The sequence below is a fragment of the Augochlora pura genome, chromosome 4 (genome assembly GCF_028453695.1).
Source record: "Augochlora pura isolate Apur16 chromosome 4, APUR_v2.2.1, whole genome shotgun sequence".
Classification (NCBI taxonomy): Eukaryota; Metazoa; Arthropoda; class Insecta; order Hymenoptera; family Halictidae; genus Augochlora; species Augochlora pura.
This window is the reverse complement of record NC_135775.1, coordinates 562380-582463: the sequence shown is the minus strand read 5'-3', so window position 1 is coordinate 582463 and position 20084 is coordinate 562380. Positions and strand designations below refer to the sequence as shown.

Sequence of the window (20084 nt, the reverse complement as noted above, 5' to 3'; positions counted from 1 at the left end):
GTCCGCGGGCGAATATCAACGAGCATGGCGGACGAGCGACGGTTCGATCAGCTGCCGCGTGCCCGAGACCGCCTAACGAATTTATGGGGCCAGGATTACAGGTCGGTCGCACGTTGCTCGCATCGTTATTCCGGTCGCCGGTCGCCGTGTCCCAATCGACCAGTCGACCGGGCTTTATGTCGCTGGGAAAGGCCGGGCGCGCGTCGGAGCTCGCTCGCTGACCGTAAACTGCAAACTGCAAACCGGTAGGAACGACCTGCGACATGTCCGAGCTATGCCAAGGTGTTCCCGGTCGCCACAAATCGCGGTGCGCCGCAAGCTTTAGTGCGCTCTCTCGTCGAACCTCGGACCTGGTCGCGTCGCTCGTCCCGCGGCGTCCGCACCCCCTGCCCGCACCTAGACCAGACGGCGCCGAGCATCCTCTAACGAGAATCTATCGCGGCACTGCGTTATCAGGAGTTAGGCGTCCCCGGCAAATGCGAAGTTCCGTGAAACATTGTCCGCGCTGCAGCTTGCCAGACTAATTCGATGCCGATCTGTCGCAATTTCGCGGAAAAGATTCGGTCGGGCGAAAGCCTGGACCCGTTTTAAAGCTGGAAACAACCGCCGTCGTCGCGTCCCATCGCTCCCTACGTTCCCAGACATTTCCCCACAATTTTCAGCGAAACCACCGACTCGTTTTCTCGAAAGTATGCCGCGAACAGGAATAGCTCCGAGAAGTTTCGAACATTGTTCTCGCGACCGAACCTGTCACGGATTCGAAGATCGAAGCCACCCCTTGCGAACGACACCTCGTAACTCGACCCACGATTTTTTCCTCGTCGTTTTATGGCAGCAGAACTTTGCTCAACTCTATAACGAGACGAGGTATTCCTCGTCCGGGGCTCGGCAAAATGTCTGGAAGAAATCGTAGATCGATATTTGAAGGGTGGTTGGAAAGAGGATGCTTCGAGCTACAAAACCACGGCAGATTCGGTTGCGAGAAAAATTGTCAGATGTTTTAAAAGACGTCTGAGATAGCGTCCCAAGCAGAACAAAAACCGCGTCCAATTTGTTCTCGCGGTGGCGGCGGCGCGAGTGTCGGTGTAAATGTAATTGCAGTCGATTGTGCCGCTTCCCGGTCGGATGATTGAGAGCGGGCCAGCGGATCGTCGCGCGTGGGGGCGTGGGCAAGCCGGAATTCGAGTGGGCTTAGCCGCGAAATTAATGGACGGTAATTTACTCCCTAATAGAGAGTACGGAGTCGGCTGAGGGACCGAACAATTCTAATCAATGCGTCGTTTGTTGCGGCCGCGATTACGCGGACTCGACCCTTCGGCCGGGCTTATCGGGCCGAGAGAAGACCGGATTCCAAGCGGATAAATCCGAAGTTTCTCGCACGCGTCGCAGCTCGGAACAGTCGAGAGGATTTTAGTTACCGGGAATAGATTTGAGAAATAGGTCTGGTCGCGATACGTGGAACGCTGGCCAATCGAAGAAACGATAAAGCGATCGGCTAAAATCTTGGTCCGCCGCGGGCCCCATAAATATTGATGAAAATTCGGCGGCCTCGTAAACGCGCCGACGAGCAATGGTTCCTTAAATAATATTCCCGGGTCTTGAATTATAGAGATTCGCTCGATATCGAATCAGGAGCGGCGAACGCGGAGCAAACGCGCGATTGATTCGAACGACCGGGGCGCAATCTGCATGAAACGCCGCGCCACGGTGGCTGATTGCCTCCTTCGGCCTTCCATTTCGTTAATACCGCCGTCGTTGAACTCCGCAATCAATTTTACCATGTCATAGTCTTCCTGTTACTCCGCTACGTTTGTTAAAGCGACGAAATGCCTGCGATATTTCTTTCAGAAATTCGGGACACCCTCGATACGCTATTGTCGCGATAGTGCAGCGAATCCATTTCGAGTTCAAGAAATTCTTTTCACCGATCTCAATCTCCTTCTGTATTAATATATAATTTCCGCAGGAATTGGCGCCCGACTTTTTGCAGGCGTTTCATCGAGTTCCGAGAGGAGAACGCGTCGATCGACCGAGAGCCATCGGCATTCTCTCGTTCGGGTGCAATAAGACTGCGAAAAAGACTCGCGGATCGAGTGGGTTAGGCTGGCTGTTGGGCTGTTGCACGCGTGGCAGCGCCGGGAAATCGTGTCGACGCGACGGCTCTCTCTCTCTCTCTCTCTCTCTCGAGGCCCTCGAGGCGATTCTCGCTCGAGCGGCTCCGGAACCGGAGGCTGAAATGCCGAACGCACAATGCCGAAATCGCTTATCCCTAGAACAACAGAGTAAACACGGACGTTTTCCTAGGCTCCCGGGAAAACTCGCCAAAAGAAAGAAAGAGAGAAAGAAAGAGAGAAAGAAAGAGAGAAAGAAAGAGAGAAAGAAAGAGAGAGAGAGGGAAAGCAGTTTTCGGAGAGCGAGCAAACAAGCCGGCTCGAGTCGCGAGGAGAACGGAGGCCGATGAAAAGGCGGTCGGGCCGCTCGAAAGAGCTGGAAAACCGCGCGGCCTATCGCGCGATAACTTGATACGTGATTCCATGAAAAGGCCAGCCAGACAGGCCCGTAAAAGCGCTCGGCCGTCTTCACCGAGCTGGTTACAAATCCCCGGCCCTTTCAAGATGCCGAGCGAACGCGGCCTCTGAATAGCTCCCTCGCGGATCCGGAGAACCGAGAGCGAGATCGCGACGGGGCAGAGGCCGCGTGCTCGACCAGCTTAACGTAATAATGTTTAATTAAAAAATCCTCGCGGAATTATACGCGCGATTCAGCTCGCTTCTCCGGGCACTCGGGCACTCGGGCACTCGGGCACTCGGCGAGCCGAACGCGGAGGCCTCGGCTACGGTCCGGCCGAGTGCAGTCGGTCGCGGTCGGCCGCGGTCGGCCACGGTCGGGCACAAAGGGCTGCACGCGCCGAGCAAGTGGCTTAAAATCCGAGTGCCTTTGCCGGATGCAGTATTAACCGTGGGTTTCAAGACAGAAGCGGGCAAAAACTCGCAGAGATAGCTTGATTACGCGAGAATTCCCCCGCCGTGTTCCATTCAAATTCCTCGGCCGGCTTCCGAACAAGAAATCCGAAAGTCGGAATTTGTTTCGCGGAACGGAACTGGGTCGATAGGTGTGTTTCTGGACCATTTCGATAATTTTGCTTCTTAATAAACAGTTGGCATAATTAGTTTGGCCAATTAGCTGCGGCAATTAGCGTCGACGTCGAGATTGTGTAAAAATTGGAGAATGCAGATTGGGTGCGCGTAAACGCGGCCGCAGAAGCTTACGGCGGATCTTTGTATAAAATACGTGTCGCTCGAGCGAGTTGAAGGAAAACGGCGATGGTACAGGTGCGTCGCTGGGGACGGAACGGAACGGAACGGAACGGAACGGAACCGGGTCCGTCGCATCTGCTCCCCAGCGTCGAATATTGCTAATTTGTTGGCGCAGGCTTTGCGCCGGTCGGACCGTGCGCGTCGAAACAGAGGCAAACAGGTAACAGCTAATAGCAGTGTTTCATTTGCGTATGTGTAAACGAGCGATCCGTTATCCAGTCGTGCGAGTTAATTCGGTGGTTAATTCGGTGGAGCCGGGTACGGAGCAGGGCGCTTCCGCTGTCGGCGTGCGTGAAACGCGTTGCGGCACAATTTCTAATAATATTATTGTCGCGTCACGGCGCCTTTAATCTCCCCGCGCTGCGCGGGCTTAAGGTCCGGTTTCTTTGCTTTAAAGGAGTAATAAAAGCGCGATCGTTTGCTGCGTTCGCTCGCAGCAGCCCTTGGCACCTGTGAAACCCAACGAAAATTCCGGCGCTGGCCGGAGCATCGATGAATCGTCGGTCGGGGTGTTTGCATTGATTTTCGCTGATTTGCCGCTCGCAGAGCAATCACCTGTTTGAAATCGAGTTTAAAACCGTCGCGGGGCGGCCCGCCGGAAGTTCAAATAACAGCGTATGGTAATGAAGTTGTCGGCGCTGCAGCGACAGATGCAATTAGAAACGACGATGCCGGTGATGAGAAGCAAACACCGTCGCCGCGCTAGAGCTTTGTCTCGCGGCGAGCTATTATTCGGGACGGCACGGGAACTGCCAATTATTGATGGCTCGCGCGATTCATCCGGCTTTGCAGGAATCGCGAATCGCGAATCGCGAATCGCTCGGTGCTCCATGCCACGAGTTTTCCGTGTCGATCTATCGCGAGGACATTTCGAACGATTTGCCAAAAGTTTAGCGGCGGCTCCGCGCGAGCCACGGAAGGGTTGCCTCGCGAAGACGGTGTTTGAAAGCTAAAATAAAGGAGCCAAGAGTAAAATAAAGCGCTCAGGTTCTTCTTTCGATTCGTGGCATTTTCAGCTGGAAATGCGGGTAATCTCGACGCGGTTGCTCCGCTCCGTTCTCTGCCCTGCATCGCGAGAAGCCGGTCCAGGACCGGAAGCAGACCGCTGAGAGACCACGTGGCGACCGCGAGCCGCGACCGCGACCCGGAGAGCGACCTCGAGAGCGACCGATTTATCTTATCCAGTGGCTGCCCGTTTCCACTCGACGCCATTTCCGAGCCCGGCCTTAAGTTTAAAAGCGGCGCGGAAAAAGGCCGAACTTCCGGCGGAGCGGTGTCTGCGGATGATAAATGCGCCTTCGGGGGGCCGTCGACACCTTTTGTCGGCGTCATTAACGAACTTTTCGGATCGACGGCCGCCGAGAAATGAAATCTTCCCGGCTTTTGTTCGAGCGCCCCTCGACGAGAAATTCCGAGGGTTTTAACGGCCGAGTCGGCCGCAGAAAGGATTTCTGCCACTCGCCTGAATCACTCTCCTCGACTCCGGGTGGACAAACGATGGCCGACCGGCGAGCGAGTCGGGTTAATTGGCCGCCGATCACGAAACAGCCGTTTTGGAGCTGCTCGAAATTCCCGGCGAACGAAGGTGCGACCGGACCGGTGAAAATTTAAAGATCGAAGTCCCCCCACCTCACCCACCCTGTTCTATGGCGTCGTAAAAGTCGACGCTCGATTTTTTGGCGGCGCTTTTTATCGCGCTTTGAGTGGAAAGTGTGCCGCTGGCATTAGAGGGTCGGTCACATTTTTCATTCTGGACGCGATAAAACGGCGAGGAAAAAATCGTGCGACCATGTTTACGGGGTCGTTGAACGGGGGAGATTTTGGCCTGCGAATCTACGAACGTTGAACCCGCCGCAAAAATTTTTCAGTCTACAAGAACGTTTAAGTTCTAAAAAACTTCACTTTTTCGATCGAAACTCCTTCTCCCCCATCTTTCCGCTGAATTTTTGTTCGGAAAGGATTTTTAAAAGGGAAACGACTTGTACGGAGTAAAAATAGAAACTCTACTCTATAAAATGCGATAGGTCAGACCTCTGTCCGATTTTTTTGAAGAAAGTTAGAGCAATTCAAAGATCGACCCAATTCCCCGTATTTATCAGCCGGAGCTTCCGGACCCTTGGATCGTTTATGGTTGCCGAGAACAACTCCGAACGAATTCTCCATTCTAATTGGTTGTTCGTCTTTCCGATAAAGCAACGCCGCTCCGTGTCGTGTTAAGCTCGTCGAGTAGTTAGGCACGCGCGCGCTCGTCGCGCGAGTCGCACTTAATTAGCGCTAATTGTTCCCCCCAGTTCTCTTCTCATTATTCGTTCGCCGAGCAGGAGTTGTTCATTGAGAACGGAACTTATCGCTTAACGGCGTATTTTATCGCGCGGAAAACAGCGGTCCCCGTTGCTCACCTGTAAATTACACGCGTCTGTGCGACGGCTCGAGGTCTAGCCGCGCACTCTCGACTTACCGGGGATGCTGGTGCCGAGTGCAACGAATGCCACCGCGGTCACGGAATCCTTGATTCCCAGAGTGCAGCCGAAGTAGGATGCCACGTCCCCGATTACCGCCGTCACCACGCCAATACCGCATATGCTCACGACGAAGCACAGGTAGCCGCCGGCGATGTCTGAAATCACACCAATTCCACACAGTCAATGCACCACTTATGGATTCTCTCCCATTCTATTTAATTAACTCTATCGTCACGCTCGCGATTCCAACTGCGGGTGCATATTAAAAATACTAGACGATTCCTTCAAGCTTCCTCTACAAAATCACAGCCTTAACAAGTTGAAACAATTTTGGGTAAATCAGGGAAATAAATTCAAGTTTATAGCAGCATGGTCTAGAGAATTTTACGTCGTCTTAGGTAAACGTTTAACCGTTGCATTTTTCCCTCTGTTCCGACAGGCCCATCCGATCGGAAAAAAATATTGGCCGATAAAGCTTCCTTTACGACACAGGCGTCTTAAACGTTTAATAAAATATCACGAGCCTGGGGGAAAAACTAATTGAGCGTGCAAGAAGAGTTTCGGGATGCAGGATCAGTTGCGCGATCCGTCGAGCGAAAAGCAAAGAGAAATATTGGATAGGGGGTGGAATTCTGGCAAAAGAGGGGCCAATCGGAAAAGGGTCTCCTCGGTAGGTAATCGGCCGTGGGCTATAGCAATCTGATTTAGGATAACTCTGGCATGAATGGGCGGGGAGAGCGACCCATTTTTGCGAAAGGTCAGTTTCGAGTGCTCGACCAAAAGTGTTGGACGTACAAATGTTCTTGTTACACAAATTTTCTGATTAAATCTCATCGCTTTCAAGCTTGCATTCGTTCGCTAAAAATACGTACAATTTGTCTTCGGTCCTCGCTCTATTGGACAATTGTGGTGCTCGGGTTGCGGAAGCTCTCCAGCTTTCTTTCGGAAACAATGCGACGAGGAGGAGCGCGACGATAATGAGGGAAAATGGTTCGAGAAGAACGACAGCTCTTTATCAGCGATATCACCGCGAGGCGAGGCGAGGCGAGGCGGGGCGAGGCGGGACGAGGCGACCAGGAACAGAGCTGTTCGAGCAGTGTTGATGTTTGTCCGCGTAACGCGCCTACACACCGGCGCAGGTTAAAGCGTTAATTAAGCTCCCCGAGCGCGGGAGCCGTGTTCTTTTTTCTCTTGCCCCGGAGCCTCTTGTGTTTTGGTTAACTACGCGCTTCAGAGGTAATTAAGCTGCTCACAATTAATCTCTGTCTCCTTCCGGCGACGCGACGCGAGCGCGCAGAATCGCGCGATCTTGATACTGGGAAATATGAAACGCGTTGGCTCGCGTTACCCGCGATCCCCGTTTCCGTTTTCTTCGATAAACCACTGATCCAGGATCCACCGTTTTCCCTCGTCGAAGCAAGCAATCGTCGCTCTTCTTGCCGATCGAAAGGGATCGGAATTAATCGGCTGATCAGGGCTCCCGACGCAGCGTCCTCCGTTTCGCTCGGCAGTACAGTCGTTTATCGATAAACGGATCGCCGTTGCTCGCAGCTCGGCCCAGACCGATTCCCAGATTGGTTGCCGCGATCGCGTTGAATTATTCGCCGGCAGAATTCCTGGCCAAGTGGTAGCCTTGACAGTCGACCGATCGATATAGACACAGACGGATTCTACAACGGGCCTCCTCGCAAATGGAAGCGACGTGTTCCTCGCGCGCAATTTGCATTCCGTAAAGCCCATTCCTCCTTTCTCTACCGGGGAATCAATCCGTCGAACACCGAATCGATTGCTTTCTCTCGCGAGCAACGTGTCTCGAGATTCATCCGCTATTCCCACTGTTTGGAATATCGGCTCGAACCACCAGCCATCATCTAACAAAATACATGCTCGCTTCGCGCGAATCGATCGGAGGTGTTCCTCAGTCTTCGTGAAATTTTCTTTATTCGTCGTTTTGTAAATGATTAAAAATGGACAATTCGGGAGGAGGCGACGCGATTTTCGTTTAAAACGTAACAATGAATTACGACGAAAGCCCCCCCTGACTGATCGTTTCTCATCTCCTTCCAACATTTCGAACACGTCGAATCGAGCCCACGCGTGCCCGTCCAACTTTCCGCAACGAATCGAAAAGATGAAAACAATGCGCTCGGCTGGATCCGGCTAAGCTTTCGAGGGCCGTCGAACTAATTTCATAATTTCAGACGATTTACCGTCGCGTTCGGAGATGCGGACGGAAAAGAGGCCGCGCGGGATCGTTGGAGCATATTCCGGAATCCGGGAACTTGTTAGCGTAATTCGATGCCGAGGAACGCCGATAGCAGAGAGACAGGAGCAACTGCGAGCTAGCGCTCGGGCGCGCGGCAATCTGTCGGGGGCCGGTTATTCGGGAAATTATTCGGTGTTTGACACCGTCGGGACGCGAGAGGGAGGGAGAGGGAGGGGGCTCGACGCGATTCTCGGGCGTCGAGATAACGAGCAGTCCTTAATGCTGCTTGCGTTTACTTAGCCCGAACTCGGGCGGAGCTTATGCTGATTAGCAAACAGAGGGCCGGGTTTGTAATGCGCTGATCAAAACCCGGGGAAATCGTGCCCCCGTATAATGGCGGATCGAGGTTCCGTCGCCTCGCGTCGCATCGCCTCGCCTCGCCTCGCCTCGCACGCACCGAACGACGCCGACTGCGTTCGGGTTCGTTCCTCGCCGCCCGTCAGCGCGCGCGCCATCGCTGCAGCGAATATCATGCGGCGAAGGGCAACGCGTTCGTCAACGAGCAGACAAGTAACGATAAATTGACGCGATGAAGCGATCGGCGAGAAGCTGTAATCGGAGAAGCGGTACAGGAAATGACCGAGGAGGAATCGAGATACGGGGTCGTAAATCGAGGAGATCCCTCGATCGGATCTAAATCGAAAAGCGTGAAAGTCGCGTCGCGGCGAACCGGCTCGATAAACAAGCGTATTTTACGACGAGAGGAGCCGCGGCAACTTCCGTGAAAGTTTAATACGTTTTCTTGCCGCGGCCGCGGCCGCCGCGCCGCGCCGGTTACATCGGCCGCCGGTGCATTAACTTCGATCCCCCGATGAGATTGAATTTGCATGTTGCGCGAGCTTTCCGCCGCGCCGGCGAACGGAATACTCGGTGTCCCGCCTCCTTCTCTCCATCTCTCCGTCTCTCCATCTCTCCATCTCTCCATCCACCGGCGCGACGTCTCTCCTCTTTTTTCCCCGAGACCGGCGTTGCGATAAATCTTCCGTATGAAAATTACACGGAAAAGAGTCGGCGGCGAACGCGTAATAAATCTCGGCGGAATTTCGAGCTGGACGCGTTCATCGCGGAAAACCTCGGGATCTTTATGCGCCCGGTACAATATGAGACACGGAATTGGCCAGACAAAGAGATTCGGACCGGCTCCACCTTCCCATCCGACGGTCTCACTTCTCCTCCGACCGGTACGGAGACCCCAGTCGGTTGCCGAGCGTCGCTCTAACATTTATGCGACACGCTGATGGAATTTTCTAACGCGGCCGGATCGTTTCCGTTCGATTTTTCCAGACGAAATCGCGCTAGAAATTTATTCGCGGCGGATATGTCCGAGCGCGGCGAATTTATTGCGAGTCTGGCCGATGCTCGTTTTTCAATATTTTCAATGGTTTCAATATTTCCGTTGACGACGCTGTGACACGTTTATACTGCGACCCGTTGCATTTACGATCGGTGAAACAACAGAGATCGGCGGAGGTGATTGGAGCGAATCGAGTCGGCAGGAACCTCGTACTTTCTATCTACGAAACGATTAGAGCGCTTACGATCCGATTGAGTGTTCTTTAGATTATCGGCACCGAATTCGTAGAACGTGAGAAGCGATTGACATTCCGGCGGCTTAGAGACGAATAAAAGACTATACGAGGACAGGGACGAGAAGTCGAAGAGAGAATCGTATAAAAATAAAGTCGGATATCTCGTGGCCATTTCTCAAGCAAGTTCGTAACAGTTCCCAAAAATCGAACAGAGTCCTCGGCCGGAGGATTTCAGCGAGCCGACCGTTCCAAGCCTGGGTAGGACGGGTTGGGTAGACGAGGTCTGGTGAATAATACATTGTCTAGGGGCCGGGAGGAATCCCGGTGGACCGAGGCAATGGCAATGGCATCAGGGAACAGAAAAAGAAGCGAACGACGAGAGACGGGAGACCGAAAGAGAGGAAAAGGGAGGGAAAGAGAGAAAAGAAGGAGACTCGCGGGGGCGTATAAAATGCCGCGCGCTTTATTTCGCCGCTCCGCTCCGCTCCGCGCCGGGCCGGGCCGGGCCGGGCCGGGCGCAATCGGACACAACGGGCGCGAAAGCCTGCTGAACTGGCAAAAGCCCTCGAAAGCACTGTATCAAGCTGCCGGAGCTTTACTTTGTTTATTCCCGTTCTTTAGCCCGGTCCCGGGTTCCTCTATAAATCAACGTCGCGTCGCGCCTCTCTCTCTCTCTCTCTCTCTCTCTCTCTCTCTCGTGCACGGTGATCTCCGCCAAATCGGGTCCAGTCAGAAATCGAGAAAACGCTTTGCGCCAAGGAAAAAGCTACCCCGAATCACCCGAGGAACCTTTCATTTGCCGGGAGCAACATATTTTTCAGATAGGTTGCATTTCCCATAGATCGCTCGACAAAAGTGTCTATCTGCGGGTAACAGAATTATTCCGAGTTAGCTTTGTCCAGGAGAATTCGGCCACGGCGTTCGTCGCCTAGGAAAACCGTGAAAAGCTCGCAACGCGGGTCGGCCACCCGGAATACCGCAGAGACGGGCTAACGACCACCGTGGAATCAACGCGAAACTCTCGGCAATTTCGGACCATGGATGGTCCCTCCCTCTGCCTGTCTGTCTGTCTGTCCGTCCGTCTGTCCGGCAGTTCCCCATCGAATAAAAGGTGCATCGTGTTTCGCCGTCGGAGCGTGAAACGCAGCCGGGTTCCTCGTTCCGTTCCTCGACGTCGAGTGACTCCCGCAATCTGTAATTCCGTCGTTCCGCGGACTTTCGGATGCAAATAACCGGAAAGTGGGGAATCGGATTGTCTTCGGTCTCGCTGCGACGCTCCACCTCTCCTTGACCGTCTCTCGGCCCTGTCTGCCGACCAGGAGAAACCACCGAGAGAAAGAGAGAGAGCGATTTCAGACTTCGTTAAACCGATAACTTCCGTCCGAGCGGGTTCCATCGAATTTTTCTTGGCTCTGGCACGCGGACCGGAAACTCGCCGAGACGAGGCTGGCCCGATATCCGGTTATCCGGTTATCCGGTTATCCGGTTATCCGGTTATCCGGTTATCCGGTGGCGAGAAAAAGGAACCGCATTGTGTATCGGCGGCGCCCGGTGTCTGACACCAGCCGGAGCTATCCTACTGTCGCTTCGCGACAACAGAAAAACCTCTCCTCTCTCTTGTTGCATTGCACTTACAGGAAACGATTGTAACATCGAACTTCCGAGTTCGGACGCTCTTTCAACAAATTATTGGTAGAAAGCAGCATCGAGAGTCGCTCTGTTAAACGTATGGCAAGGGGTTAGTTAAAAGGGAGATCTCGACTGGAATCGATATTTCCGTCGGACGAATTTCATTGCTCGTTCTTTCCCGTTATTCTTCTCTCGTTCCACGACGTTTCGGCCAAGCAATTTCGTCAAAGTTTTCTCGGTCTATCGGAGCGTCGGCGAAAGTTGTGCGCCGAATTTTTTCGGTGCTCGGACCGGCTAACCGCCTCTGTTTGCAAACTCTTCGGGATCGCAAACGGCGCGGCAAGGCGCGGCGCGACGGAATGGCTCTCGTCGGTCAGAAATCAAATTCCAGAGCAAGTTCCGGCGATTCCGACGATTCCGGCGCGGTCCAATATTCCTTCGGACAATCTTCCCCGAGGCTTCGAAACGCTTTATCGCGGCGACGGCTGCGACCCCTAATCCTGCGAAGGACGTAATTCTCGCAGGAGTCGCTCCGAAGGGCACCGAGAAGCCTCTTTTATTTCGCCCCTCCATTTCCGGCGAATTTTCCATTAGTCCGATCCTTTCGGCTTTGCCGGGAGAGACCGAAATCTGGACGATTAGGCGCGCGCGCGGGTCCTCGCGACAGAGCCTAATCCCACGAGTTACCCCGCTGGATCAGCCTCGAGTCTGATCCTCCAAGTGCCGCCGCGAACGTAGCTTCGATGAACCTTCGTGGGCCTACCTACCTGGGTCAGCGAAACGGTTCCAAGGTTCTCTAAATTTCCACCGCTAGCCGCTGTCTATGAATATCGTGCATCAACCGTTTGCGATAGTCTCGCGATTATATAGTAGAACGAGTGAGAAAGCTTGTACGCGTACGGAAATTCATTCTTTCGGGGTGGAACGAGTCACACGAGGCTGGTTTAGCGCGAGCAGCCGAGCAAATCGATCTCATTAAACTGGACGAGAGAAGAGAGGAGAGACGAAAGAGAGAGAGGAGAGATAAATAGAGATAGAGATAGAGGGTGGGGGGGATCTGTTTGCCGCGGAAACGCGGCCGCGCGTGTTTACAGACACTTCGCCGGTGTTTACCGTTTCGTCAGCCGGAACGCGACCGCAACGAAATCGCCGCAATAATTCAGCCGAAGCGCCGCGACGAAACTCGGCGCGAAATCCGCTTACGGAAAACGCTGCGGTTCGAGGCCCCCCGTCAGCCTCGCAGACCCTGAACGCGAGGAATTTCGGCGTCGCTGGATTTCTGCTTCGCGTCTTCTCGCCGGGCATTTTCGGTTTGCGGATTTTTCGATGTCGGTGGCGATAGCCGAGCGTCGCGGGCGTTGGCATCGTCGAAAGCCACCACCCGGCAGCTTGCAGCGAATTTTCGGTTTACCGAGAATTTCGTCCGACGAAATATTTTCGGGAATCCGATCCTTGGATCAATTTTCGACCAAGCCGTGCCAATATCAAATAATCTTTACAATCGCAGCAATCGCGAATTAAATAATTAAATTAATTGAAAAGATGAGGATTTTCTAGAGGCATCGACGTCGCTCGTTAGATTTGATACCAGAGATTGAAAAGGATGCGCGCGTGGGACTGTTTGGAAGCGGAAAGGGCGCCGCATTGGCCGATCATAATCCGCAGAAATTTGTTTGCATAAACATCGCGAGGGGGCGAGAGGAGAGGAGAGGAGAGGAGAGGAGAGGAGAGGCGCGATCGGGGCGATCGGATACACGGTATCGGTGAAACCGTATAACACGGGTTGGGATGGCTGTCACGTGTAGTCGGTATAATTCATACGATGCAATCGGGTCACGTTCATCGAACAAGAGGAACGAGACGGCACCTGCTAACCGTATATGCGCCCGCCGAACCGTGGCCCCGAACGCGGCCCGTGAACATGCGAACCATGCGAACCATGCGTACGGTAGATACTTTGAGTCGTCTGAACTTCGCGATAACTACGATGATGCATCGACTGGGACTGCCGGCTTCGATTGGCTTCGAAGCACGTACTTCGAAATTGTTCGCAATTCGAGTAGCTCGAAGCGGCGGTCCACCCATCGAACTTTATTCTACGGAGCAGCTCGGTCAAACGACGATTTGCGAGGTGACTCGAGTCGGCTCGGGGCAGCCTTCTTCGAGCTCCTACTCGAAGGTCGTAAATTCAAATTCGAGTTATCTGCAGCGATGGTAGATCGAGCTTCGAGTCGACCGAAGTAACAGGCTCGAGGACGACTTGTTCGAAGCGTTCGAGGTTCCTAACGTTTAACCCTTCGCCCCGAGGTTTGCTTCGCAGCTACGCCGATCAGCATTCGTTTGGTGCCATTTGATATATAATGTTACTATTTTACTCAGCCGTGGCTATAACTTGTCTCAAATAAGCGAGGGTTCGTTTTCGACGGAAAACGGAAAATAGCCGTTCGCGAGATCCTTCGAATCCATCCGGTGGTATACATTGTCTCGGGCAGCATTATCGCCGAGCATTGTCGAGGCACGTAACGAGGAGGCTCTCGGGGATTTCGAAATTCTTCGAGATTCTGGAGCAACGAGGCTTCTCGCGCGCGCCCCTATGAAATCCCTCGGATCCTATGGGACAATCGGTGACTGATTATTCGACAATGACCGTGTTTAACGACCCTCGGAGCTTGGAACGCCGCGGCATACACAAATACTAAACACAGAGATCTCGTCTGGAGAAGTTTGCCCTGTTTTCCATCCACGGTGGTGCCATCGATCCTACTTTGTTTGCCGGGGTGGGAGGGCGAAGCAGCCGTAATCGAGGCGTCCGAGTCCTCCGAGGAGAAATTCGGTGGCTCGTGTGCGGCGATCGGAACACCGCTCGGGTGTCGCCACTCGCCGATAAATCACGCCGCGAGCAACGCGAGCAACCAGACCGATATTCGAAGAGAAGCCAGCCCGAGATCGATAGCTCTCGGCGAGAGCTGACCAGAGACCGCGGCAAACGAGACGAATCAGGCGGCGACGGCTGGATCGCTTCGATCGCTTCCAGCGACTTTGAATCTTCTCTCCCGTCCAATTGTAATTAATCAATATGAATCCGGTGGAACAAAGCGCTTCCATTTAAAATAGTCGAAGACGTCGTCGCGGCGACGAACCATCGAAGAAATGGAATATTTCGCGCGAGAGTCCACGGTCTGCTGCTTTATCGGAGCGGAGCAGCGCTAAATCATAGCTCGGAGCGTCGGTGGCGGCGGCGGCGGCGGCTGCGGCTGCGGCTCGATGACAAGGGCAAGGTAAACTGTAAAGGCCCGACGCGACGAGGAGTTAATGGTCGGGCTCCTCCTTTGGCCGGTTCACGGCCATTTACCGATCGTAATCGCTGAGCAAGCGGCAGGACCCAGCAGCCCTTAGAAATCGCACGGCGAGGCGGCGCGGCGCGGCGCGGCGCGACAAGACGCGACGCTCGATTTAACTAAAGTTCCGAGGCGCGACGAGCCGCTCGACCGTTGGCTCTACCACGAATTACACGATATTGTCCTCGGTAAATTTACTAAACCGTGACCCAGGTCCATGGGAAACACCTCGCGCCTGTTGGCTCGCGTTTAAATCGGCGTCGCGAAGGAAATCCGCGACGATACGTTGCAGCGAAAATGATTTTCGGGATCGGTGAGAAATTAGCGCGAGGGGTGCGGGGCAGAGATTAGTTGTCCCGCGACGCAACAGCTTCCCCGAGTGCCGCGGCAATCAGGCTGCGACCCGAGGCCGGCGATAATTCGCAAAGTTGATTTCGCGCTCGCTCCGCGCACTCGGCAAACATCCGGCGGGGCGCGCAGGCTGCATACGTATCCGCTAACCAACTATTGACCGAGGCACGCTAAACAGCTCGTCGCTTCTGCAAACTAGCCGGAGCGAGAGCGAGGCCGTCGAGCATCCGAACGCGGCATCGGCTTTAATCAAGCCCATTGTCCCGAATCAGCGGCTAATTCGAAAAACAGGATCCCGCGTTCCCGCGTTTGCTTCGTTAGTCGCCGACGCCGTCACAGCCGCCGCTACAACCGTCGCTACAGCCGCCGCCGTTGCCGCCGCGAACGGGCTGGGTAATTGCCCCGACGAGGCGCGTGCGAATTATTTAAGAGCTCCATGTCCTGGCTCGCCAACTTCCTGCCGGATTCTCGAATGCAGAGAGGGGCAGAGAGGGAGAGAGAGAGAGACGTATATATGGACCGTCTCCTGTGACAGTGACCCAAATTCGTTCTTTAAAAGGAAGGAGACATCGCGCAATTTATACTTCATTTTGTAATCGACGGATACGGCAACCTTTCAGTTTCTGGAAATGGACTTGCGTCATTTTCAAAATAAACGACCAATCGAGCCATTGCGCAGCACGCAATTAGCCCGACGGGGCGTTCGGGGCTCTGTAGAATCCGCGCGAACCCTCCGCGTACCGCGTACCGCGTACCGCGTACCGCGTACCGCGTACCGCGTACCGCGTATCGCGTATCGCAGGACACTGGGTTCCAGAGCCTCCGACATACCACGCCGGGACCATTCCAGCCCGGTACTATTGCCGTTGCGTCTGCTGTACCACTGCTACAACCATTATCGAGCATCTCTCTGTTTCTGTTATCCGGGGGATATCGCTTATCAGCTTAGGCCACGGCCTCCTCCGGATGACAGCGACAACCGGCCTAACAGCTGCCCCGGCCCCGGCCCCTCCTCCCTCCCTCTCTCTCTATCCGGATCTTTGGCTAGCTGTCCGCTCTCTTGTCCCATTGTTCCTAGCTCGAGCCTCGATGCCTGGGGAACGAGCCACAGGTTTCATTTAGTTTTCGAAACAGCTGCACGATTCTAGTGTTTTCAAATCTAGCGATTTAAGAATGTCTTTGCTACGGGGACACCGACCGCAAAGGGTTAATTGTATCATTGTATTCTTGATCGACAACTTTATCGCTGCGTTGCATATTTCATGCATTTCCAACAGATTCGGTAGGAACGGTAGACCGAAATAAATTGAAAAAGATCGGCAAACGATTTTCAAGTTGATCGAATCGACGCGGATAATTTTTCTTCTCCGCGGAGACGCGAGCTGATATTGAATAAATTTTTCATGAAATTGCGCGTAATCCCCGGATGCAGTCCCGCGCGCGCGCGCGCGCGACAAACGAAATCCCAAGGCTCTCGGGAAAGGAAATATGAGTAATTCGGGGGATCTGTAAATCCGTGAAAGGCGTCTATCTCGTTGTATCACTCCGTGCTCATCCTGTTATCGCGGGAATCTGGGAGTCTGGGGAAAGGGATCGGACGCGTCCCGGTGTCGTGTGTCTGTCCTATTTTTCGGCCGCTCCGCAACACGGAACGCTATCCGATCTTTCCCGACGCCCGGAAAGATTCGCGATAAAACCCCGTCGGATCCGACACGTTATTCGCTTTCCGCTTTTCGCCCTTTCGCTTCTCCTCTCTCGGACGCCACGGTCCCGGCCGTTTTTTCCATCGACTAAAATAGAAAATATTCGTCCGATCCTTTCGCGCCCATTTTACATATTTCCAATTACTTGAATTCGCCGGCACTTGTGCTCTACGTTCTGCACAGCTCTTGAAAACTTTTTAAATCGTTCGCGCGATCCTTTGCGATCGAAAGAGAGAAAATTTCTATTCGGCGCAATGGTCCGCTATATAAATTGCTGCAAATCGCGCGCTCAAACTTTCGGAGGAGCTTCCAGAGATCTTAAGAAATAGAGGAGCAAATAGAGCAGCAGACAGCGGAGAGCCTCTTTGCGCGTTAAAGAATTCCGCGCGCGAGCCGTTCGGGTCCCGGGGAAAGTTGCGGAGAACAATTGGCCCGGGGTCCTCGAGACCGGCGAAACTTCCATAATGGAGAGCCTGGAAGGGCTTCTAATAACGCGCGCCACCGAGCCGGGGGAGTTCGGCAAGGTGAATATGCATGAAACGCGAGCCGGGGGAATATTAATAGACCGAAAAATGTTGTTACGTGGCGCGCGGGAGCCTCGTTCGAGCTGTTTACACCGTTGGCTCAACGGCGAAAGCCGGCGAAAGTCGACTTTACTTTGTCATCATCTCGATGACGGTATCCCGACGCGTCGTCTCGATGACGGCATCTCGAACGCTTTGTCTCGGTGCACGAGCTACGAATTTCCGGCTTCCGAAAGAGTAAATTGCGAGCGCGGCTACCTGCTCGTTATTCTCCTCCAGTGTCGGACTTCGTTAGCCATTCCGGGCCGGCTTATGATAAACCGGTGGATCATAAACTGTTGCCGGGCAAGTCGGATAACCCGCGACCCTGATTAAATTCAGCCCCAGGGGTCGTCGCGCGACCCCTGCTTGTGTACCGGAGAATAATCTTTACACGCTGTTCTCCCGTATTCCGGGAGAAGGCCGCTCGGGTCGCAGCAGCCTTCGCGCCTCTGCGCCACCCAAACTCCCAAACTCTGTCTCTCTGTCTTCCGACGCGAGAACGGTTTACTATATATCCTCCGGATAGGGATGCGGGACCGTTCAAAAACGTTCGCCGTATTGTCTCTCCATTTGCCCCTCGTTCTCTGCTTTCTTCCCGCGTAGCTCGCGACCGCAGGAATTCTAATATCTTCGGACTCGAACTTGACCCTGTCGGATTTAACCGATAGATGCATATAAAAATTGTCTTCCGTGGAGAACTTTGCCTTGCAACGCTAGCCGGGGTCTATACTTCGATCGCTTGTATCGCGACGGATAGGGCTTCCTGATGCATAAAGTGGTTCCATTGGAGCTTTCAGTCGTACGAGAAAATCGCGCCGCAACTCGTTCTTCCGAATTTTTATTTAATATTTCATACTTTAGCGCTGTCTACAACACTGCGACACTATTCTTTGTATTTCAAAGCAATCGGCATGAAACGTCTGGCAAATGGAATTGCGATAAATTCGAATCGGACAGCTAGGAGCAGTCGATCGAATCGCTGGTTATCGGTTTCGCCCGCATAGATTCGCCGGGTTATATGAATATGGAAGATCCCTTGCCCTCGTCATCGATGCCCATTTAGGAGGGCGTCCGACGGTTCGAGGCTGTTACATGGGGACAGTTCTAATTTGACAAGATCGACGATCCGTCGTTGCGAAGGTGGAACAGGATAGGAGCTTCCAATTATCAGCAGCCTTCCTGGCCTCGAAGTCCCTTCGACAACCGTCTCTTCGCGTTGATACTCGGCCCCGGCAGTTCATCCCTATCGTCGATCGCTGATCTATACGAAGCCAATTCGGAAGTCGGTCGATTCGGAGCTTCCGCCGCTAATAGTTCCGAATTACCATCGACGGTAGGACTTGGAAATTTATTCAATTATTGCGACAGCGAGGCCAAAAGTCTCGTCGAATTATTTCGTGAAACTCTCTCTACTGCAATTGCAAGATTAAAGAACTCTGTCCATCCTGGAGAAAGCGCGCGGTGGTATGGCTAAATAATAAGTCAGACATTGCGAGTCGTTTCGAAAGCAGCAACTTTCGCGATGCCTGACTTATCGTCGAGTTGTGCTACTTAATTCTTGAAACTGATGCCAACGGGAAGGGGGAAGGAACGAAGGAAGGGTAGGAAGTGGATGTAAAGTGGAACATTGGCGTCGCGTGGTAATGGGAGAAGATCAAGTTTACCGGATCCGAAACGAAACGAAACGAAACGAAGGGAAACGAAGCGAAACGATCGCCTGGACCTTGGACAGCCATTCGCAGCCAGGAAATTCGCAGCGTTCCGCCGGACGATAAGTAGTAATAATCCGCGGAGTAGGTCCATCGTATCTTCCTATTACGATCCAGTGTACAGCAATAGCTCTCGACCGGTATTAGAGAGCCTAACCCGGCGAAATGAAATTTCCGCAGGTAATTTCCGCGCGGGCCGCAATCCCAGCAGCAGCTAGCTAGTCGGAGCGAGCCGGAGCGAGCCGAGTCGGGTCGAGCCGAGTCGAATCGAGTCTGGCCGGCCCGATCGATCGCCGTTTTCCCGTCGAGCCGGCGCTCATTTTTGCAGGATCCGCGTCCGGGGAATTACGCTCTTAATTGAGAAAAATATCGGAGCGATTACGGGTGCCGGGTGCGTTGCTCCCGCGACGCTCGCGAGCACACGCCGAGGTTTGCTTTACGCTTTGGCATACGCGGCACTCGGTTCGACGCGATGAAAAATCGAGCGCGTTTCTCTCATCTTCGACGGCCTCCCCGGATGCTGGGAGCGACGCGACGCGACGATTCGTCGGCGCGGCGGGCCCATTCGAATGGAAATTCATAATCTCCCTAATGGCCTGCGAGACGGCGGGAGGGTTTATCCGTCGGGTTGCTGGGAAATGGCCGGATACGTTTAACGCTGTTCCAGGAGCTCGAGCGGTTCCTTATTGTTCCCGCTCAAGATCCGTCGACGACCCTCTCGGCAACGGTCTCTCCCTCCTCCTGTCTTCTTCCAGCCGGACGAGGCTCCCGATATTTTAGAAATTCTTCTCAAAGTTCGCGTCCGCGCGCGTTCGACGACGGTACCAAGATGTCGGACGCGTTCTTCCCAACAGAAGGTGCCTCTTCCCGCCTTTCAGATCCTTGGAGAAGACTTTGAGATGCCTGCACAACTTCCAGTTGCTGCCAGCCACCCTCTAGAATACTAGAGTCGAAAGTTTCTCAGGTGAGAGGAGCCAGGGCTCGAGATTCTGCCTAAACTCCTGACCCTGCTACGAACGATCGGAAGCCGGGGGAGCGGCGGACCACCTGCCCTCGATTTCTTTCGAGAGCAAGCTGTCGCTGGCAGGTCGTTTGGATTTTGGAAATCAGCATTCGGACGGCGGGGACGCCGGACTGCGAACACGGTAACGAGAGAAAGTCTCGGAAGTCGTCGCCTTGAAAATTCATCGCTGTCTTGCTACGCGAAAGTATCG

The 20084-nt window shown here is 53.8% G+C and overlaps 1 protein-coding gene across 2 annotated transcripts in view; it reads right to left on the bottom strand.

Moving 5' to 3' along the window:
• Calx (sodium/calcium exchanger 3) overlaps positions 1 to 20084 on the bottom strand; it is a 109464-nt gene that overhangs the window by 14738 nt on the left and 74642 nt on the right. For both annotated transcript variants that reach the window (XM_078178761.1, XM_078178762.1), the window contains exon 6: positions 5776 to 5934. In XM_078178761.1, coding sequence (XP_078034887.1) covers positions 5776 to 5934 — 159 coding nt within the window. The remainder of the gene's footprint in view (positions 1 to 5775; positions 5935 to 20084) is intronic.